The sequence below is a fragment of the Cottoperca gobio genome, chromosome 12 (assembly GCF_900634415.1).
Source record: "Cottoperca gobio chromosome 12, fCotGob3.1, whole genome shotgun sequence".
Classification (NCBI taxonomy): Eukaryota; Metazoa; Chordata; class Actinopteri; order Perciformes; family Bovichtidae; genus Cottoperca; species Cottoperca gobio.
In genome coordinates this window covers 9,778,923-9,803,074 of record NC_041366.1, presented here as the reverse complement: position 1 = coordinate 9,803,074, position 24,152 = coordinate 9,778,923, and the positions used below count along the sequence as shown (strand labels likewise).

The following is a 24,152-nucleotide window of genomic DNA, read 5'->3' as shown; positions in this document are numbered from 1 at the left end:
AATTGACTAACATAAATGATGACACAGTTTACAAAAGTTTGCCAGTAAAGATTTCAAGATAAATTGTATTATTTATTCCACCCTGTAAGCTCAATAGATCTTAAGTTCTAGTTGTGTTATTACATTGTGTAGGCAGGCCTCTGTGGCTAAATTATGTTAGCATAATACGTACACGTGGGGTATAGCATTCTAACCTTTTAATAAGTAATTACAAATGTATTTATTGGCAGCATAGTACCTGCTGATCATGGGCCAAGCAGGAAGTGAGAGCTTCGAATGGTTTACACTAGTAGGAATCCAGACTATACCATTTTGAGTAGAGTTTGGGGAGTTTAATTGTCTCACAGCCTTTTTTTTAGGTACCCTAAACAACTTATAATGTTCTCCATGTTAGGACAGTTAGAATAATGTTTAGAAATAGTTTTGTTGTTTTAATATAGAATTGTTTGATTATGCACTAATGTGGGTGTCTGTAGGAGAAGCTCCTCAAGATTAGTTCATTGAAGGCCAAAGCTGCATTCAAATGCTCCTTAGATGGTGACATTTCCTGAGCTGTGAGGTCGTTCCTCCGACTTCAGTGTGTTCATGAGATTTAAGTCGTAACGAGGAAACAACATATTGTTTTGTATTTTATTGCTCAGAGCGTTCAAACATTTTAATTATAATAAACATTTCTCCAAATCAAAAGAAATGATGTGTACGGCTATCTGTGTGCATTGCGGGAATGTGCATGCATTCATAGAATCAAGAGGAGGTTTATGTTCTTCTTCTCTGTAAGCAAGGTGTGCTAGTGATGGATTACATCTACACAACCACAACTCTCTGTTTTCACACTCATGAACTCACTACATCAAACTTTTTTGTGGAGCCAGCAACTAATTGAAACCCTGACATCGTAGCTCAAAAGCCGTAAAAGCTGCCAACGAGTTCAGTAACATGCTGAACACCGCTAAATTATATACAGGGATGTCACTGTGTTTAGGTGCGATTGGGTGTTCTTTTAAAAGACTGCACACAAGTTCTCTGAGTTCAAACAGAGAGAAAAAGGAGAACAAAAAACTTAAGCACACTTGCTGTAAAATAGCAACAATTCACTCTCGCAGACAATAGACAGTGACAGTTCAAAGTTACAATCCCGGTTGTAAGAACACGAACAGTTTACATGTATCTCAAATTCAATAAACCAAGAAATAGTGTTGTTTTCTCCTGGGGTCTTCACCCTCAAAATAAAGAAGAGACATGAATGAGTGTAGAGTGGGAGAAAAACACAGCAGCGAGCAACAGATTCTCTGATTAACAATAAGACACTGACACTTCTTTTATCGCTCATTAAGATACGCAGTTAAGCACACACACACACACACACACACACACACACACACACACACACACACACACACACACACACACACACACACACACACACACACAAAGATGATGTGTGTCCCCGTACCGCATCCCAAATGAGGACGGTTTTTTTTTTTTACGCCTTTGATGCCACCGTAGTAACTTTTTTGACTCAACAATTGCAGCAGTGTTTTGATTGCCGTGTTGTGTTCTGCATGAAATAAGAGTGTGGACTCTTTTACTTTGCCGGAGTTGTGAAGCATAACTAACAGAACATCTTGAATGACACAGTGTAAAGTTCTGCCACTGCTTCAAGCAAGAACAAAAAACCCAGATATTTTTTTCTTAAGTTTTCTCTCTTTATGATAAATTATTCAAGAGGCTGAGAGTATGTGAAAGAAAGACAGAGCAGAACAATAAAAGTTTTGTGTTGAAAAAATAATCAAGGCTTTAAAAAAGGTCATTTGAAGAAAACCACAGGAGAGAAAACATTCTCTTTAAATTGTATGTATTCTTTGTAGTTTTGAGTCACACCTATTTTAAATCTAGCTTCTAGGTTGGTTGTTATGCAACACTGGCTTTGGACAAATGCAACACCAAAGGCAAAGAAATCAGTTGTGAAAGGAAACCTTATTGTTGACAAAGATAAAGTGCAGAGCAAACCTTCAAATCTGTGAATTCAGTAACTTATTTATTATTGGAAAAACTTATGACATGATGAGCAACAATACAACTCATATCCTCGCTCTGCAAGTCAAGGAGCTCAGCTCAGTACTGGGAGTACGTGTAATCAGCACGCTCAGAAAATCAAAGAGATCAAAATGCAGCGATCCGAATCTGCATTAAATGAAAGACATTAAAAAACACGAGCTGCACATGAAGAGAGTTGGCATCCATCTCTAAAGAAAGTAATACATAGAGGAAAAAAGATAGAAATTAAATTCAAAAGAGATGGGTTGCAATCAAGATCAACAAACGCCACAATAACATTTAGGGATTAATTAGCACTATAGGCCCAACATACACTCTGTTTACAAAATAGTCAGATATAGTGTCCATTTATTATCAAATCACCACCCATCATTTGTGCAATCTGTTTTTAACGCACAGAAATAAATACAGAGAATAAACAAACTAAACGTTCTCCTTTCTCTGTGTTGTTCTTCAGTCGGAGCACTGGCTCAGCTGCAGTCCAGCAGCCCTGAAAGTATTCTTGCTGACGTGAGGGCTTGACCCCATGTCCCAACTCAGGCCCAGGAGGTCCTCACCACTTAGCCGCTTGCTGCTCAAATGACCTGTGCAGTCCTGGTAAATTAATATTTAGTTTTGATTGGTGTGGTCAAGCAATACCAAATTAAAAACAATGAAACATGTGCAGGAATCCAAATACAGTATTTATAAATTTATACAATGACTCAACCCACGTTAGCTTGAATTCTTGAAGAAAATCTTGTTTTATGTTGCATGCTTTCATAGGCAACAAAAGAAACAAAAAACTTAATTCACCGTAGAGGAATGTGAGAAAAACAAAGACTTCAAGGTAACACGGGGTGAATTAATACAAGTGGTTCTTTTGTGGGTGAAGAAAAACCTTTTATTTATTTCATGAGACGTGTGTAGGAGAGGGACGATTAGCTCAAAACTGAAAATAATGCAAACAATATTTTATTATATTTTTTTTTTAAACAACGTTTTGGGCCCTGAAAACAAATGATTTTCAATCAGCTTCGTACCATAAGCAATGGGGTCATACGTGAACACACAATTCTATACCAATGTTGAAACAATTCTGGTTACTTCACATAAAAACATATCTGTACTTGTCAATCAAATCTGATCAAACCAATTTCCCACACTCTCCTAGTAAAGCAGATTAGCTTGGTTTTTGAGTTTTAAACTATTAATAAGTAAGTTCTCCATTGTTGTTTAGTTAGTCATGAATATTTGATGTCACAGAAAATACATGAATTACTAAATCTCTCACATATACCCGTCAGAAATGTTCCAGATTACTCCTTCATCGACTCTTTTACAGTCATGTTTGTGAGAAATGTCATTAGTGGTGCAGAGCTCCTCCAGTGCTCGGCAGAGCGTTTTTCCCTTCCTCTTGTAGCTGTATCATTTCAATACTGGCAGCTGTGCAGCATTTAATCAATCCGAGCAACACTTTTCATCACTGTCAATAAGCTGACATTTATCATTCTCTGTATACTTCGTGGGAGACAGGGCTGCGCTGATGCACTTCACTGTGGTACAATTAGACAGCCTCCTAAATCAAACTCGCCTGTTGATGTACCACCTACTGCAACAACAGTCAATTTTCCTCAGCATGTAACCCCAGCAGATTCAGCTCTCTGTCTCGTGGCATCCTTTCCTTTCAAATCTGTTGATCAATGTGCTCTTATTTCTTCGCACTTTCTGGACACCTCGAGCCCCTTAGTTGGGTTGTATGATAATATATATCATGAGACAATAGAAATCTGTCAGATTTTATCGTTCTTACCGAGGTAGCTATCCCTACTTCGATATCTGTGGGTGTATATAGCAATGTTAGAAATCAGAGAGCAAGGACCCATTTCTCCAAATTTGCAACATGAGATAATTTGCCGTTAATTTAGACACGTTTCACAACCCTGTACCGCTCACAAATTCATCTGCAGTTTGCGAGCGACAATTGTTTGGGAAGTGTTGCGTTGCCACCATTCGGGATCAATGCTCGCAAGAAGGGCCCTAGGTCATTTTGGAGTGGATTCTGGAATAACAGGGTTCAAATGCCATGATAAAGTGTATCCTTGAGATTTTAAAATTTACTTATTTCCTTATAAAACATTTGCAGAGCCCATCTTTCAGAAAAATGTTAAACCTGCAAATGTTCACATCCATTTTTTCTTGCTAGCAGTGTTTTTCTTCACAGCCTTTGTTGGCATATTACTCATGGACATAGTTTAAACACCTTTCAAACACATTTTTTTTTTTACAAACAAAACATAACCAAACACAGTGATAGAAGACTCGCTGCATGTTGCTCCTTGTGCTGACAAAATAATGTCATAAAAGAAATCAATCTCTTTTCAAATATCATGGAAGGGTTCCTCCAGTGAACACAAGGCAGTTCTTTGCTGCTGCCAGAACTTGTGATGCAACTTGAAAATGATATTAAATTTGATATATTATTAAAACGCATCTGTTTTGTTTTTACAGGCTTGCCACAAAAACAAATAACTCAAAAATAAAGGACTGAGGAAAACATTAAGTGATAAGAAAATAAGAAAATAATAAATTAATTTGTGGACTGGATGTTACGAGGGAGAGGTTGTGAATATGCGTTGGGATGTTGTGATGAAAAATAATTCAAAACTAATAGTTAGCAATTAAATATATTTACTTTTTAAATAAAATATAATTTCATGGGAACTAAATGCAATGCAACTTAACATAAAAATATTACTCCTCAATAAATGCATTTCATTTTAAAATAAACTATCATTTGACTTGGTATATTGCAATTAGATTAACTTCTTTCTGTACACATTTTAATTGGGAAGAGCTTTTATTTTAGCGCCTTGCCGCTCCATTCGCCTCCATTTTCAGTTAAGAAGCATTTGGTCTTAGATTAGACCTGTCAATCATACACCACGTATACACCTTGATTTCCTTAGCCTTGTTACTGATGTCACGGTGTAGTCACTGACGGTGATCAAGACCGAGTAGCTGAATAAACAATGGCGAAGGAAATCGAGCCCAGATGTCACTGTTGGGGGTGGTGTATGATTGACACGTAGAGGCTGCTCTCTAATCTAAAACCAAATGCTTCTTAAATGAAAATGGTGGCGAATGAAACTGCAAGGCGCTAAAATAAAAGCTCATAGGATGCAACACTTTTTGTATATCACAAAACAGAAGCTACATACACAGTGATATTAGATTGTATTCATATTACACACACCTACTCTACTCTCTTCCAATAGTTTGTTATACCAAATAAATAAAATATCTGGAGATATCTGTACAGTATGATACTTCAGGACAACGCATACAACACATACAATCCACAATGCAAATGTGGGTGTAAAGCATGGAGATAGATGACATATGTTTACTCGCCTAAAATACAGTATGTGTATGTAAACACACACACACACACTCATTTACTGACCCGAGAGCTAATACTAACACATTTAATTATTTTATTTATCCATATTAAAACAAACATTCACACACAATCTGCCTTTCACTTTCTCACAAATACACACGTAATTGAGGCGTTGAGTGAGTATTATGGGGTTTGACTTATTCCCAGGCAGTGCTGCAGTATGTGGAAGTGAAGGATAATTTATCTCTGTAATCCTGAACCCTGGTTCCTGTAATCCTTTAATACAGTAAGGTCTGCAGTAGAAAGAGCTTCAAGTTCATAAAAGATATTCAGAGTAAAAGACGACCGCTAGAAAGAATAGTACGGGCCTACAAGTAGACCTAACAAAGCATTCTTTTGTATTCTAGTATATTATGGCATGCTGTATTTATAGTATGTATGTATAGAGCTCAATAACAATAGCTGGCAGCGCTGTCTGACATAGAAATTTACCCAAACTTTCCCATATAACATAATATTTTAAATGACTTGTTTCTCAAAAGCAGGTTGTAGCTGTGGACACAGCAAAACAGAGTGAGTGAGCTGCTCATCGGCATTCTGTAACATAGCCGATAGTGCAAGCCAAGGATAAAATAGATTTGAGGTAGAAAGCCAGACTTCATGTGTGTGAGACATTGATTAATGTGGGTGAAGATTTGAAGTGTTGCTGAATTGCAGATGCATTAGTGTAGAGCTTGAGATGGGAGGGTTGCGACAGAGAGGCGGTGTGTGGGTGAGTGAGTTTGAGTAAGGATAAGATGGTGTTTGGAGATTTAATATATTTGGCTTCTAGGTGTTTAGTTAACGTAAAGACAATTTAAATGTGTCTGTAGTCGTGTTACACATCCCCCAACAAAGCCAGTTGTAAGGAAAAGGGGGGCCCAAGGTACTGAAAACACTTCCTATAGCATATGCTGAGACGTATCTACATTACGTTTAAAGTCCAACTGAAAGCACATTTACTTGTCCCTTTTTGCAGTCAAATAAATGTCTACATGTTTAGTTTTTTATTAAATGTATTATTAATCTTTTTTGTGATCAAAAAGAAGAAGAAAAGGTCTTTGGGGAAATATCAATATTTGCGCTGCTAGCTTAAGGCCCTCTCACACATATCCGTATGGCAGAAACGTATGCTGGCGTATACGAAATATCGGCAATACGTTGATATAAATTAAGGGTAAGTTGTGATCGTTCGAAGGACGCAGACAATACGCCGAACACGGCAGACATACGGCAGACATACGGCCCTGTCACACAGTTCCGTATGGCAGAAACATATGCCGGCGTATATGAAAAGTAGCTCAAAATTTGTCAGAGTCCAAATACGTACAACTTTTCCACAGCGGTGTTGAAGGTGACGCATACATAACGAGTACATAACAAATTATTATACGTATGGCAAACCTATTGATAGCGTATCACTTACTTATACAAAACGTATCAGAGCGTCTGGCCAACGGAGCTGGAAAAGTGTCATCTGGTTCACGTCATGCTGATGCTGGAGAACAGCCTCTCAGCTTCCTCCATGCTCTCTGATGCTGGGTTGATGATGGGTTGATGTATTCATCAAGACGTGAGAAGAAGTGAGGATGAGCTACCCACAGGGACCCTATATACTATATTCAAACCCCAATAAGCTCCCAAAACGCTAGCTGAACGCTAGCTGTACTGTAGAAACACGTTTAATAAGTTACTCCGTCGTCAGGGATAATCTTAACATAGGGTAGAAATAGGTTATCTTCTCATTATCAATAAATTGGCTGTAGGGTTCACCGTCAGCCGACGTAGCCTATTTCTAACGTACCTCTAACGTAGTCGCGTACTGTATTCACGTAGGTATTTACGTAGGTAAGTATTCACATACGTATTCCGTATGTCTAACGTAACGTTATTTATGTGTAACGTCTGCATATCTTATGAAGCACACGTTGGGTACGTCCGACAATTTTGAACATGCTCAAAACATCAGCGTTCAACAACGCACCCCAGCGTAACACCGCCTGCTCTTAACGAATACTACTTATGCCTTCCCTTATATCAACGTAAACCAGCGCGTTGCCGATATTTTATATACGATATATTTTTGTATATGCTATGCATTCGTTGGGCATTCGTCTGATACATTTTGTATAAGTAAGTGAAGCTCTATCAATAGGTTAGACATGCGTATCTGTATACGTTTTCCGATCCGATGAAAAGTTGGACGTATTTGGACTCTGACTAATTTTCATATATACACCAGCATATGTTTCTACCATACGGATATGTGCGACAGGACCTTTACAAGCAATAACCAGACAGTGTGTTGTTAGCAGTGGTATTGAAAAGTGTGCGCCAGAAGATATCATTTCAGATATGTTTACATGTCGTTTAATGTAGCTGAGCTGCTAATTAGCTTATCTAGCCTGCACACTGACGTTAGCTGTGCACTTTTCTCCAGTGACTTGCTGTGCGTTGACTCATTCAACATGCTTTCTGATTGTTTTCTTCTCAAAAGGAGGACACAGAACGTGAGTTATAGAGCAGAAATGCATGCTATTGAATTTCAGTTGGACTTTAACAAGCTGAGACTCAGCAGAGTAACTAAGCTGTCTCTCCCCCTCCTGAGTCTACCAGTTGATGTTTTTCTTGTTTACCAACAGAAATGAATATGGCTGAAGAAATGCAGCCATGTTTCTATTGCTCTGGCGTTTTATTGTGCACAGAGATGTTTAAGAAAAAAACCTGGGAACACTAGTCTTTATGCAAGTTGCTTAAAAATAAACTCGATTAATACCGAGATAGTGCAACACTAAAGGTAAAGGTTTGTGTCGCATTATATTTTTAGCCACACTATTGTAACTCCTCTTAAGGCATTTCAAACTTGCACCAGCTCCTGCAAATATTCGCTCATCTCTCAACTGTTGAGTTGAAGAGCGAGCTCCTGTTGGCTCTGGCAGATTTGCAGGTCAAAGGTCACTGAAAATAGAATCTACTGCTTCTTGTTATTGAAAATGTCATTATTCTAACAGTGTATTGTACCATCACCAAGTCTGTACAATATCACACAACCAGAACACAAACTGCACTATTAGTCCCACACTTTGGTCATTATTTCATTACTGGCCATGTCAGATCTGTGACATCACATCTTTTACTGGTCATTTAATGTCATTCTGTCAGCTGGCACAGACTCACAAAATGAGTTCTGTAACTATGTTGTCACCACAGCAACATCTCATCAAAAGCAGGATCAGTTTTCCCCCACGCATGGGGCCTCCGGTCCCACAATACCTCCCTGTTTAGCTCTGATGAACAGCTGCTGAGCCCCTTCATCTTCAGCGTCTGACAGGAAATGAGTCACAGGGAGACATTTAAGCTCGCGACCTCACTGACTCTCAAAGGGTCATGTAGTAGCGCAGTCCATTATAGTGTTTACAGTGTTCCTTACTACGTCGCGCATGAGGTCAGACCTCTGGCCGACCTCCTGGACTTTTAAAAAGGTTATGAAGCTGCACTAGAGTAGAAGAAGAACGTTTAAAAGGGTGAATTCATTTGAAAAGAGAGTGCTTTGGCATTGAACGTTTTGAGATACCACTATGTGAATACATTAATTAATGCTAATTAAGCTTTCCTTTGCTCTTTGCTGACAACTGACTTTTGTTCATGGACAAAAGATGGCTGGGTGTTCAGGGCAGAAAACGTGACATGTCATGCACACAATGCAAGCACTATAAAAGATTTATACTTACAGCTACATGCAGTAAGCTTAAAAATTATGATTTTGACAATTATATTATACATACACTACTGTTCAAAAGTTTGGAATGACCTGTTATATTGATGTTTTTCTTTTTTCCTTCAATAATATCTATTTTACCTTAGAAAAAAACTGTATAATTCAGACACCAAATGTATTCTTTGAAATAGTTTTGGCCCCAATACAAGAAGAATTAAATGATTAAATCTTCCGTTTAGTCGATGTTCCCACAGTGTTGCATAACAGGAGAGTACTGTTGGAGCCATTCTCCCTCCAAATACCCTTACATTTTGAATTGGCTTTACAGTGCAAGATACCGTAAGTGACCTTTAATCATTATTTAATCATTAATGAACAGTTTCCCTTTTGAAGTTTGAAGAATAGCTGTGCAGAAGCAACATGCCTCTTCATTCCCGCTTGTTTAAGGCATAAATAATAATAATAATAATAATAATAATAATAATAATAATAAATTGAATTTATATAGCGCTTTTCAAGACCTTAGGGGAATTGGGGGGAGGGGTTAGGACGAGGGAAGAAAGGGAAAGAGAAAAAAAAAAAAAAATAATAATAATAATAATAATAATAATAAAAAGAAGTTGTGTTGCAACCAATTTATAATTTCTGTGAGACATGATTCGATGTGGGAGAGGGGTGGGTTATGGGGGGATTTGGTGCTGAGGTAGATCTGAGTGTCGTCGGCATAGCAGTGGAAGTCCAGGTTGAAGTGGCGGAGAATCTGACCGAGGGGGAGGATGTAGATTGTGAAGAGGAGGGGGCCGAGTACTGAAGTACATTAATGTGCACTTGACACTGAAACAGGAACCTGACCCCATTTAAATCTATACACATTTTACATTAAATTTGTCATTTAGCAGACGCTCTTATTCAGAGCAACTTACAGTGACCTAACTACAGGGACAGTCTCCCTAGAGCAACTCGGGGTTAAGTGTCTTGCTCAGGGGCACAATGGTGGCAGCCTCTGGTAATGAACTCACAATCTTCCGGTGTTTTATTTGGAAGCCGTACCACTAGACCACCACACCTCTTTTTGATGCTAAGCTTACAAATGTCACTTGTGATTTCTTCTATTCTTAACAGATGCTCAGAGGTATTTTCAATGGTTGAACCTTTGTACAGTATTTTGTTCTCCATGTACAAAACAAACTCTTGCAAACTCTTTATACAAAATAACATCCATTTTGTAAAGAGGACTTTTTAAACCTAAATGCATGAAAGACCATTCAAAAATAAAGGAGTAGTCCATCTGAACATAAAGCTTTGGTGATTCCAAACCTTTGAACAGCAGTGTATATTACACCTCAGTGCATTGACAGTAAAATAATTAAAGGGGTGAACGCAGTCGGTTTCTGCCAGATGTGCAGTGAGCATAGCGCCCTGAGTTGCAGAGTGGTCCTGTTACATTAAGAGAGTGTTGCATTCAGGATCGATTTTACACCTTAATGTTGGCTCGCAAGTTTACTTTTGTTTATTGTGCGTGTGTGTTTCTTTTAGAGTTAGGTGTTGAGTCCCAAAAGTGTGACCACAACACGTTTTGCTGCCATGGAGGAAAAGTACCTTTCTGGGTGTAAACCTGTCAAAAGCGTATCCTGATATCTTTACTGCAGAAATGGACTGGTCATCAGTCAAGCGGCCGGGAACTACAGTAGTCATGAAATATCATGATGACGAGCTCAAAAAGCACTGAAAAGTGCAAACAGCAGACGCGGTTTATACGTTTCTGCTTTTGTAATGGCAGACAAATAAGAGACAGAAGTATTTGAATTTTAACAGCCACTGAATACTTACTATTGAACTATTAAAACACCACGGAATTTATAGCATTGAAATATTTTACATTGAAAACCATGTATCTGAATGTTATGAATTCACCTCTTTGAAATCAAAATATGACATTTCTTGTCCTTGGGTGTCTTGAAAGGCGCCTCCAAATAAAATGTATTATTTCTTGATTTGCAAGCTGAATTCGAATATTGTTTTTTTTTTCAACGTCCACAACTTTAGATCAAAAGATTTAAGTCAAAATAGATTGTCATATCTGTCCAATAAGTAAATATAATCTAAAATTGGACTGGAATTACTTATTAGATATGGCAATTTCCTTTTCGCGACATCCACTCTTTGAATAAAGATAGGTCAATGTGTTTTAATTTGCCATTTGTCATTTTTCATTGAGTATAAATAATCTAATTTCATTAGTGTAACAAAATGCTAAAAGTTGGATTGTTATTATTGGGAGAGAAAACAGAACCTTTATAACACAGAGTAGTAAAGCCTATATATATATATATATATATATATATATATATATATATATATATATATATGTATATATAAATATTAAAAAATCTAGATTTTTAAAGAACCTCATGTTCAAAAGCTGCACTCAGGTCAACAGGCAGCAGCACTGAAATTGAATCGGAGGAGGTCATGAGTAAAAGATCACTGACCAATTCGTTGAGTGTTGTTTTGGTGACCGTTAAAAAAGCCTCACCTTGAGAAAGGGCATACCAGCGTGCTCAATTCTAGAAGTTAAAAGTTTTTGGTTGCATTTTCCCCTTAACAATCTTTGATTTCCACAGCAGCAGCAGCAGCAGCAGCAGCGGCAGCAGCAGCAGCAGCAGCAGCAGCAGCAGCAGCGACAGCAGCAGCAGCAGCAGCAGCAGCAGCAGCAGCAGCAGCAGCAGCAGCAGCAGCAGCAGCAACATGTTTCAGCCCTTGAGCATCATCAAGTGACCAACTATCAGTGATGTCATTGTCTTGCACAGACAAGAAGAACAGTATAATCATCCATTCACAGCATTATTATAAAAGTGTTTTAAATTCTCATATTCCATAAATCACATTTCCAACAACTTCTTTCACAAGATAATTATACTGTGTGATCTTTGAAAGTAGAACTCTGCTCCTAATGTCATTTTAATCTGCTTGATTTCCACAGATAAACCTTTTTGTTTTTTCAAGACCAATGTTTGTCTTTTCTTGTGGGGATTTTAAAATGATGGTTAGTACAATATGTTGACCAAGTAACAGATGTTGAAGTGTCCCTGCCTGTTACTGTAAAAGTTGATCCCACAGTTTCCTACGGCCTGTAAACGGCTCACATTGGTTATCAACTAGGTAGTTTCGGCAGCAGCAGACTTCCGTTATTGATTTTGTACACATGTTTCTCTTCTCTTCGTGTACCAGAAGCGTATCTTAAACTGTCCTCTTCACAAGCCGACTCCTTTTACTGTAATGAACAATGAAAATTGATCATAAGCGATACATTTTGAGTTGCAGCAGGAAACACATCCAAATCTGAATCTGGTTTAAAACACTCACTTCTTTTCAGAATCCGGGCATTATTCAGTGAAAATAAAACAAAACAAAAAGATGAGCCTCATGTTCCTGAATGGATCTACTGTACATCCACGCCATCGCATTCTTTTTATGCCTCAAATCATCCGGCTCAGTTGATATATTTAGCACTATTTGTGCATATATTATATCATATTTCCTGTGGATCCACAATGGACTTGGCAAATGATACTGCCTACTGCTTAACAGATATGTGACAAAGCCTCCATAACAAATGGGCATCAGAAAGAATACTGTATATAAATATATACCGTATATAAATATATAAGCACACTTTACGAGTGGACACCAAAGAACAAGTAGTCAGAAACACAGTGGTAAACATTTTATGCTTTATAGTGACCCGTTCATTTCAGGGAGGTTTAGGAGAGTTTGGATGTCAGACAGTTACAGCCTTTTTCTTAGCAAGGGCTCTTCTGCAAAATATATCAACTTACAGTCTCAATATATATTCACATTATATAAGAGATTGTCATCTTAAGTTTAGTTAAGTAAGTTTAACAGTCCCAATCCAAATAAACTGCTGGTTTGGCCGACAAGGACAAAAGAACACGTGGGATTTTGTAGAGTTTGGTTTGGTTTCACTGATGTATTTCATAGGCAGACATAATATTTAATTACCGAGTTATCCCATACAAAAAAAAGTCATCAGTTACATTCCAGCCCACTATGTTGCAAGCAGATGGCAGGCACACACGCCACTCCGCTGAAACACTCAATCACTTCAGGACGTATTATTCTCTCCTGCAGATACAATGAGTTTATAATGGGACACAAGTCTGACCTGTTGAAAGGATACAATACATTCTGATGGACGTGCTTACTCTGACACCCAATTGTCATTTTGCTCGGAGGTGTGAATGTCATTTCCTAGACACTTGGGAGGAAAATGTGTCCTAATTTGCATGTTTGTGTGTGTGAGAGCGTGACAACAGGGATTAGGATGCGACTGTAAGTGAATCATCTAATCCCTGGTTCAGGAACAGCTGGTTGTACGGAGTGCTAAAACTCAACTACTGTCTGTCCCTGGAGGCAGCAAGGAGGAAGGTGGAGAGACAAATGTTAGGAGGAAGAGGTAGAGAGACACAACAGGGACGAAAATGCAAAGACGGAGAGAGAGAGGGTGGAGAGAGAAAGAAGAAAAATAGTTCATGCTCAGGGGGAAAAGTAATGCAGAAAGCCAGAAACTGATAGAGAGAAAGAAGAGAAGAAAGAAGGGGGGAAGAAAGAGAACAACAGAAGTCAAGGGGGATGGAGAAAGAAAAGAAAAGAAAGCAGGTTATTGGAAGCAATCACGTTGAAGCAGGACATTGCAGAATACATTTACATGCAGCGCAATAAGCCATGTCCACGTAAATCAAGCATTTGTAAGCAGGTTTATGAGTAAACTGTGCATGCTCACATTGCCATACCAAGCCTCATTCATCAGTTTCTTCTTGTGTTTGACAGCGTGTGTGTGTGTGTGTGTGTGTGTGTGTGTGTGTGTGTGTGTGTGTGTGTGTGTGTGTGTGTGTGTGTGTGTGTGTTTAGAAGCACTCCTGACAACAGAAAGCCCTGTCTGTGGAAAACATCCTGAGAATTACATGCACCAAACACACATTAATCTTAAACTGAATTAGCATATGTGTTAGATTGATTGCCAAGTAATAAAAAAAAAGGCACACCCACATATTGTTTGCAATGATGCAGACAATGACTGGCCCTTCTGTTTCTGACGATATGACAGAAGGTTTTTTTTTAGGGATTCTTTTTTTCAGGGACTGCAGGAACCTCTGCTGAGACTGTTAATCACTGCCTCGTTGGCAAAATGTGCTTCGCCTGTCCTAGAAGCAACTAACCTCCATTTTTGAGAGGCCAGCAAGATGCACCAGTGTTGTCTTTGTGCACATTCAAGTCCTATAAGCTCTGCATTTTTCACTCCTGTGGCAAATCCAACAAAGTCTTAGGAGTGCACAAAATCAGACACACACATCCAACTCTGCAAATAGTTTTATGTACTTTCATCAAAGATGTATTTATTACAGACACAATTGTGCATCAATTATCCAACCTTTTACAGTATATGTCAGGTGATAAATCATCTCAAACCAGAAGTATGAATGGATGGATGAAGATGTTTTACGACTGAATGAAGTAGTGAGGTGTGATATAAGGAAAGAAAGGGATGAAAGAGAAAAGGGACTTTTAAAAAAAGGTCAGCATGAGATTAAAGAGAAACAAACTGATTAGGACATCCTCCGGTTACTGGATCTTAACTTAATTTAAATTGCAGTGCCTCCAGTGAGAGGAAAAAGCCCCCAAACCTTCTTTGAAGTACTTCTCTCTATGGGCGGTCATGTGACATGGCACCCAGCCAAAACCAACAGACTCAAGGATTGAATAAAGCTTGCGCAGTGTCCCCTAATAGTGAGGATAAAGGAGAAGAGGGTAAAGCAAACACATACACAAACCTACAGACACCTGACAGATTATGACAATCCAAGAGTTCAATCTTTAATTTGTTATTTTACTGTTTCTCTCTATGCGTGTTAACTCGTGTGTCTGCGTATCTCAAAGCTATCCATTTGGGCACAAAGTTCCTAAATTGGAAAAGATATTTATGTGAACAAACGTGTCCATCGTAATTGTTTTAGGAGGGATTATTATTGCTCCTGTCACAGTTGAGCAGGGTTTGAAGAAGATGGTTGTAGAGCTGTATGCTGAAGGTGAGTTGGAGATGTGCAAGTTTAAAATCACTTAGTGCAACTTTCTCTTTTTTATTGCATCATATTTGAGAAATCTCAGACTACATCACAGCGAAAAGGTAATTCACCAGTACATAATTGTTTTTCTGTCAAAAGTTCAGTTAATCAATATCACACGTAGATGTTTTTATCTCTATGGCCTTAACGGATATAAAAAAACATCAATCAAAATCCACTTAACAGAAACCTGGAACTGTTCACTTTATACAATGGTGCTATATTATTCTACTAAAGTGTATGCTGACTTTAACAATAAAGATAATAATCTGTAGCTCAGAAATTGCAATTTATGAAGGTTTTCGACATACTATGCGTCTCTGTAACTGCTTTCAAAGTTCAAAGCTTTAGGAGGAAATACATAAGCATGTAATTATGGATTGTCCTTAAGTGCAGTTCATAAAGCCCACACGAAAGCCATGAAATAGCTGCCACGTGTTACTATAGTGAGCCTTACACAGAAGACAATGTCTCTCTAGTGTTCACTGAGGAATGCCGGCAACTGGCATGTCGACACCAAGTATGCACATGCAAAAATACTCACACATACATGTACATGTGTGTGTGTGTGTGTGTGTGTGTGTGTGTGTGTGTGTGTGTGTGTGTGTGTGTGTGTGTGTGTGTGTGTGTTCATTCCAATATGAGTTAAACACCAAAAAGAGTATGGCCCTATTCAGCAAAATTAACCCTATTCTGCAATTCACCCAATCATGAGTAGAACTTGAAACAGACTGTTAGTGGCTCATTAGAGGAAGTTGAGTATCAACAGTGGCCTAAAAGGAAGTGGGCTTAATTGCCAGTTATAGTTGGATGGAGACATATCTTATCTCTGCCACCCACTCAATATCTCTTCCCCCCCCCCTGTCTAATTTTCTTTGTTTCACTTGGACCTCCAGAGAGATGAGATCATGACGTTGGTGAGAATGACTCAACAGATAAGCGATCGTCCTCATCAATTCCCCTTTCCTTTTATTTTTTCTCCTAATCTGCTGCGCTATGACTTGTTAACAAATGACAAATGTGACCAGCTATGAGATCACCAATGTGGCAGCAACGCACACACGCAATCATGCATACATACATTTTAAAGCGACACACGAGAAGAAAGTGATATGCACACACACACACACACACACACACACACACACACACACACACACACACACACACACAGACACACACACAAAACCACATTTATTATTATTCTGCCAATTTCTGCAAGCAATTTCAGAGAAGCTTTGTTGTTGCTTTCGGGTTTTCTTGATCGTACTATTAAAGCAGTGTATTGCCAGTTCATTTGGCAGGGCTATAGATTATTCTGGGCTTCAGCCTGTGAGCCAGCGCTGCACCAGAAACCACTGTAATTTAAAGATCTAGTCGGCCCTTTGACTAGCAATGGCAACCAAAACCTTGATCTGGTCGAAGACAAGGAGGAGAGGCGGGGCTCCTCGGGTTAAAATAGAACTGTCCACATGGAGTTGATTTGAGGTTTTCTATATGGGGAGCCCCGGAGTGGGTCTGCTCAAGTAATGAAGTCAGTTCAAGCCATTGGAAAAAGACTATCGCGTGCAGCTCTGTTGTGGTAAAACAGCACTCACTTGCCCACAATATTAAATCCATCACTACTGTAGAAATCACACAGAAATGTGGGGATATTTACTGTGACTGTTCACAAATGGACATTTTAGATATATCCACACTTTTCTTTTGAAATGAAAAGCAAAAAAACTGATGAGATGCACCTTTGAGTTCTCGAGTCACGGCAGTATTGTTCCGCAAATGAGTTCAATCATTGCGCTATTACACAAAGTAGCACAGCAAAGACAGACCTCATTTGTTTCTTTGTATATCAAATGAAATGCACATGCAGTACATGAACACATTTCCCCAGAGCGCCAGGGACCGGAAGTGCAGGTGAGTCTTATTTTTGCTCTTAGATTAGTCTAAAGCAAGTTAGGCTGTTTCACAAAAACTTATTCTAAAGTCAAGTCAGTCATCAGACCCTCAGGTTTAACACAGAACTAAGACCCATGTTTCATTTGCCCAAGGAAACTCTCCTGAGCCTGACTGATAGTGGAAGTACTGAGCCCTGCCACAGGACTGCACAGGTTGAGCTTTTGTATTGTTAAACTTTTGTTAAAAGGTTTTTACAATAAAATGTCCTTGCAACTGCTAAATTCTTCCAGAAGGCCAACATGTTCTGCTGCAGTGAAGGGAGCTAAGTGGTTTGATGTGGTTGAAGCCATGTTTTATAGCTTGGAGGAAAAAGAAGTCTTAATTTACCCAAAATATTTTGCTAAAATCTATGCTATCAAAAAAGGTGCCAGTGTGTATGATTTAGGGGGATCAATTAGCAGAAATGGAATATAATAATATAATGGAATTTATAGTTGTTTTCATTAACCTGAAACTAAAAATCGTAATGTTTTTGTTACCTTATAATGAGCCCTTCATATCTACATAGGGAGTGGGTCCTCTTCCATGGAGTCCGCCATCTTTGTTACACGGCCATGTTTCTACTGTAGCTCAAACCGGACGAATCATAAGTCTGGCTCTAGATAGGAACCTTTGCGTTTTAAAACCCCACCATAGTTTTTTGAAACGCTTGTAAAACTGCGGTAACACCAGCAAAGATTACCTCTGAGTGAGGTGAAGGTACTGATACAACGGTTTTGCAATTGGCGGCTCGCACATACTTCTAGCGCCCTTGCTCGGACAACTGCCATCTTCAGCTTGGCCTTCATTTTGATCTCAACTACACACCTTTAAAGTGTTGTGACTGCATCTTGTATGGTTGTGATGCTATTGTGTTAACCAAATCTGTCCACAAAGAGACATATTAACACCTGGCAGGTCGGGGTCTTGTAAATGGAGGGGTTAGCAGAGGGGTATTCAGTTGGTGGATATTTGCAACCGCAACACTAGATGCCGCCAAATCCTACACACTGTCCCTTTAAGTAAGTAAGTAAGTAAGTTCAAGGAATTCCCCCAAATGTACCCATTAAAAAAAAAAACATCAAGCAGAAGTGTTACAGCTGCCCGCAGTGGCAGCCAATAAAGCAGCCCGGCCCTTAAGATCTTTCTTGAAATGGCCTCTAAGGCCATTATAAACTCTTGACATCCTTCTTGATCCTCCTTAGAAACGTGCAACTCCCTGGAGACCTGATACACTTAGCAAAGCTGCGATGACAGATTGGATCGGAGCGAATTGAAGTACTGGTTGATTTCCACAGTATCTGTGAAAGTGCTTTATATTACATGCTGAATTGTCTCCTGTGCTCTATGTCAATGATTACAGAATGATATATTCTATACTACTGTGCAGTCATCTCCCACCTGACGTCCATGAGAAAAGTGTCCTTACCCTGGATATAAGTCCCGGGATGGAGCGCTACAGGCTGAAAGGTCACACAACTTGATGGAAGTGGGACAGCGGTGCTAAAAGTATCCTAATAATCTGGCATGACACTGAAAGGAAGAAAAACACAAGTGAACTCGCATTTTTAGCTTTTACCTATTACATTTTTTGATTCTACTAATCTGCATTCATGTCACAGCTATAGACGACATTAACTTAAAAATATCTTACAGGTACAGTATAACAAATAAAAGTGAACTTTCTCCCTAAATCATAACGCAGTCAAGAAAAAGTGGCCTCAACTCCATGCATGCTACTCTTTACATGATTTATTCTCTTTGTTTTCATTTCATGTGTGTTCCTTTCTTGACCCTGTCTGGTTTACTTATTTCAGCAGAGCAATTCCGACATTGTGCTTTCCCTTGACTGTCACTGCATCGTGTTTTCTTTTTGAGCCCCCTCCACCCTGGGCCTCTGGCTGCAATCAGAAGAATCCATGATGTGTTAATAAAATAAAACCTCCCATGTAGATTGGAAGAAGAAAATTGAAGGATGGAGACTGAAAGACTGAGGGGATAGAATATGATACTGGTGAAATGCGCACTCATGAGAGGCAAAGAGAGAGCTAATTAGGGGTGGTGGTACTGGTGCCGGGCAGGCTAGTTGCATGAGAACTCAGCATTATGAGGCCTAGCAGGAAGGGAGAGTAAGTGGGACTGGTGGTGAAAGTAGGCGGAGCAGGGTGGCGTCTACCAGCCTTTTTTCTCTCTCTCTCTCCCTCTTGTATTCCCTGGTCATAAGACCAGATGGTATTCTCATGAGTAGAAATCATGAAGCAAAATGAGTGTTAGAAGCAGACTGGGAGGGTGTGGTTCTCCCATCAGGCATACGCGGCACACTCCTTTTATTTCATACAATGCATTAATGTACCGATCCAGCGATCTGGATCGATTCAATGATCAACAATCCAATAGCATCGATGCAAAGTGAAAACATTCATACATGATTAAAGTGGGTTACACCTGAAGGTAGCAACGACAACAGCCCAGGCTCAATTAAGGTGGGATGACCTTTAAGGTGGAGCAACTATTCTCAGTTAAGTGACAAGCTGCTCACTAGCTCAGCTCAGCTTTGACCAGCAACCAGACCTCTAACAACAGAGCTCGGAAGATATCGTCTCATATCGATCCCACGCCCCTGAATCGAAATGGTATTGTGGTAGACTTTGTAATATCTGCAAATATCGTGTCGTGTCCAAATAATCGATATAATATTGTATTGTGATAACTTGTGACTTACGCCATACAAAACATTGTAAATACATAGTAAATACACACTGAAAGAGATTAAATGCTACACAGACATTCTTCAAGGTCAGTTTCTACAGGATTAAATAGTACTTAAGGTACTTTTATCAGCAGCTGATCAGGTCACCTCACTCTATCTTGTGACAGCTGCTAAATCAAGTAAAGCACTGCTTCCCGAATAGTCCCCAAAGGAGCTCTGTCGTTCTGTACCAGAGCAGAAAAACAGCCATCAGGAGTAAAGTGATATGATGAGCGGAAAACATAGTGCAGATTACATTATAGCTGTGATGTAGTAGTTCACTAAAATGCTGAAATTGCAAATTAATAGTCTGCACTTCTATATTGGGCTAGATAACAGCAAAACTAGAAGCCTTAGAGCTGTGTTTAGGTTTGTGGTTCAGCTAATTACTGTCGCAGTGTACAGTAGTTACAAGGAGAGAAGGATACATTCAGCGCTCAAGTTCGACTAAAAGCCAAGTGATGCAGCACAGTGGCTCTGAAGTGAAATGGGTCTGGGGAGCAGCAGAGCTGGAGATCAGGACACGGTTCTGTGGGTAGACGGCTGTTTATTGTGGGCCAAGTCCCAAATGTATAGCACTTATGAACACAACTGGGATAAGATGGGAGAACCCACTTAAAACCTCAACAACCAATTATCCACCTGTTCTCAACAGCTGAGAACAATTGCATCAATGCAGGAGAAGTCTGATTTAAAAGTCAATCGGGCAGTCGCAGGGGAGTGTGTCTTTGGACGGGTGCTCATCTGTCTATCCGTCGGTCTAACTCCCTAGGTTATTCCAAACCCCTTTTCACACCTTACTAAAGAAATATGTGTCTGCCTTTGTTAACGAGACCCGTTATCACACTCTGGTGTAAGAACACATTGGCTACGAGGATGAAAACAAGTCACTATAGCTTTTGATCAAAGCACACTCGAATACTATGACTATTGCATGTGGTAAATCGTTGGTTGCGGTTACGGTACACGAGGTAACCAACCCCGGTCAAAAGATATTTACACACCAAGGTTAACACCGGCATTGACATCTCAAAGCTATTTAGAACTAGAGACCGTCTTGCAATGGGATCACACCAGCCAGTACGTAAAATTGGGCAAGGGGGGAAAAGCGGGGGGCCATTGTCCCCTTCCCTGAATTCTATCATTTTTCAATCCAGGAAATAATTCATCTTAATTTACTTACTTTGGATGTCAACACCACATTGACTGTTTTCCAGTAATATGTAAAAGGTTGGTTTGTGCTGCAAATCTCATTGAGAATAAGGATATAGAATCTTTAAGCCCCTTTTCATTGATTTGGTTTGTAGGCTCATTAAAATAAACTGTGGGCAGCTGCTCCCAGCACAGAGCCCATACAAACCAGTTGTACAGCATGACACGATGAAGGGCAGAAGCAAACACATGACTGATGAGCAGAGTTGAATACCTCAAAAGCGATAAACAGATATTTTTCTCAATAGTTGGTGATGAACCCAAGTGAATTTTACAGTTACTCTTGATGTGTGGTGAGAAAAAGAACTCCAGTGATGCCCACATTGCTCTGTTTCTTGCTGGATGGTTAAGAAGCCAAGTGTTTGCTCACACACTCAAACATAGCGTGATAAGGGATAATATAGAGTCAAGGCAGCTTTAAGGATTGCCTGACCAAACACCATTCACATCCAACCACCCAACGTGTTAAATATCCTGTGAAGAAAATAGATTATAGCAACTGCAATGAAAAAATGTAACAATAAGACACCGTGTGACCATCCAACAACGTTGTGGAGTGAAGGGAGGATTCATGTCTGCATCTAAGAGTATCTAAGACCAAGGAAATGAATGTGTTGTCATAGCACACATACACAGGGAGTTAGTAGAGCAATGTCTTTAATAATAGGCTTCATCCTCAGGCTTCTGTACCCCCAAAAAACTACAATGCAGCTGAAGAGCCACTGAAGAGACAGAAGTTGAATGAGCAGCAGCATATAATGACTCCATCCATGCAAATGAGAAATGCATGTTGATGTTGGAGCCATTAAAGCAAACTATTAATTAGAAGGTTGCATAAAGAGTTACTAATGAGCAGATACATGTTTTATCTGCAGATGCAGTGCTCATTAAACTCTGAATACAAAGCTGACGTTTATTGTGGGTCCAATCAATCGATGGAAATATCAAATATTAGCTTTGATTTGCTCAGATGGCTCAGAGTGAGTCTAATTTGTTATCAAAAAGCATACCGTCACAAAACAAATTAGGTGAATATTAGCAAAAGAGACTTATTGATTGGCTTCTTATTTTCACTATTTAGATTTAATTAAACTACTAGATTCACAGCTCATTTTCCATTTGAATATGTCTTAACAGTAAAAACATTTTAAATTTGGCATCAGATGACATACTGGAGCAGTATCTTAGAGGCATGACTGAGAGGAGGAAATATCCAATTATGTCTTATGGCTTGGATTGTCCCTCACTATGGTGGAAGTGAGCCCCTTTTGCCATTCATCAGTGCAGGATATCTATACTATGTCAGCATACTGTGCAGGAGGTCGATATTCAGCCAAGACAAATAGCCTACATTTACATTTATTTATTGCAAGCCATTACAGGGATCTGCTGTGAAACACAGGCTCCTTTTTTATTTTCCATCACTGCTGTGTTAACATTCAGATCAAGTATGAGGAGAGCATTTGCCTCCGAAATCCAAAAAGTGAGGTAAACTGCCCTTTCTAAGAGAGAGGGGTCTGGTAGAAAAACGCAGCATTATACTGCATGTGTTCAGTGGAGATATCAAGTGGGAAAACTTCCCACCCCATGTCCAAAAGTGGTAATAACTAGCGAAACTTTCAAGAAAAGATAGAAACTTACCACACCAGTGTCCAGCTGCTCGGTAGTCTGAGACGGAGCCGCTCCAGTCAGAGGTAAAAACCACAATATCGGCACCAACAGCAGCATCTCCGGTGAAATATTCCTCATCCACTTGTGAAGAACCAGAGAAATCATGATGCCCTATGACAGGCTGATCCTGCAGGGCTCAGACACCGACCCTGACAGCCGCATCCACGGGATAAATCACACGCCGACACTCCGGTAAAATTTGCCAGCATAAGGTCTACCTCACTGTTGAGCGCAAACACATGAAAAACATTAAAAACCAGTGGCCGTAAGGATTTACAAGTTTGTTTGTTTTACAAAACGGCACTTCTAACAACTGCCTACGTGGTCATTATCAGATGAAAAATGTGTATTATTGTCCTATATCAAATCCATCTGAGGTGATATTCCTGCAGCAAGAAGCGCGAGCTCCCATCCTGCACGTGCAGACTCGAGCACTGGAAAATGAAAGACGCTGCGTGCGGTTTTGTCCTGAGCAGACGCACACGCAGAGAGAGTGAATGAGTATTTGGCCCGGAGGATTGAGGGGAAAGAAGGGAGGGGGAGTTCAGCACCCTTTTAGCACACTGGCAGACTATTTTGAGTCTCAAGGGTTGAGACCAAAAGACGTAAACTAATGTTATGTGTCTTGCTCATCATCGTTGTATGAGAAATATGTCAGTGATGAGTGGGTTTGACATGCCTTGGAGTGAATCCAATTTTTTTGAGCTAGTAGTTTGAATTTATATTTATTTTATCCCAACATTGAGCATAGCACAACCAGGAGTTACAGGACCAGAACATAATTTTGAATTATTTCTAAACCAAGAGAAAACTTAAATATCATGCTTATGTTAATGATTCAGGCTAGTGTGTTATACATAAATCTAACCGGTCTAACCTGTCTGGTGGTTCTGGTGCCAGTGGGGTGAAAAGATGCGAGTCAACTACTTGGATGGCAAAACTGGTGATGTGTGCATCGCACTTATTGACACCCCCAAATCCCAAAAATATGCACTACTAGGTAGTTCACCAGGTGGAGTGCCTATCATTAAGGCTGAGTCGTTGCCGCAGCAGCCCAGGTTTGAGTCAGGCCCATGATTGGTTGACTCTAAAAGCATTAACCTTTTGGGGAGTCTCTTGAAAAGTCTCAATAAAATGTATTTTAAAAGTATTACGTACAGCAGTATTCATTATTGAAACTGAAAAACATTTATTCAAAAATATGAATACAGAAAAATAGTGTTGTGCCATTCAGCTTAGAAACCA

General features: G+C 39.5%; 1 protein-coding gene across 1 annotated transcript in view; it reads right to left on the bottom strand.

Moving 5' to 3' along the window:
* The window catches only part of LOC115017183 (matrix metalloproteinase-17-like), a 61,775-nt gene extending 38,542 nt beyond the window's left edge, over nt 1-23,233 (bottom strand). Inside the window, exon 1 of the mRNA XM_029445441.1 lies at nt 22,878-23,233. Coding sequence (XP_029301301.1) covers nt 22,878-23,012 — 135 coding nt within the window. The 5' untranslated portion in view covers nt 23,013-23,233. The remainder of the gene's footprint in view (nt 1-22,877) is intronic.
* Nucleotides 23,234-24,152: the final 919 nt, after the last annotated feature.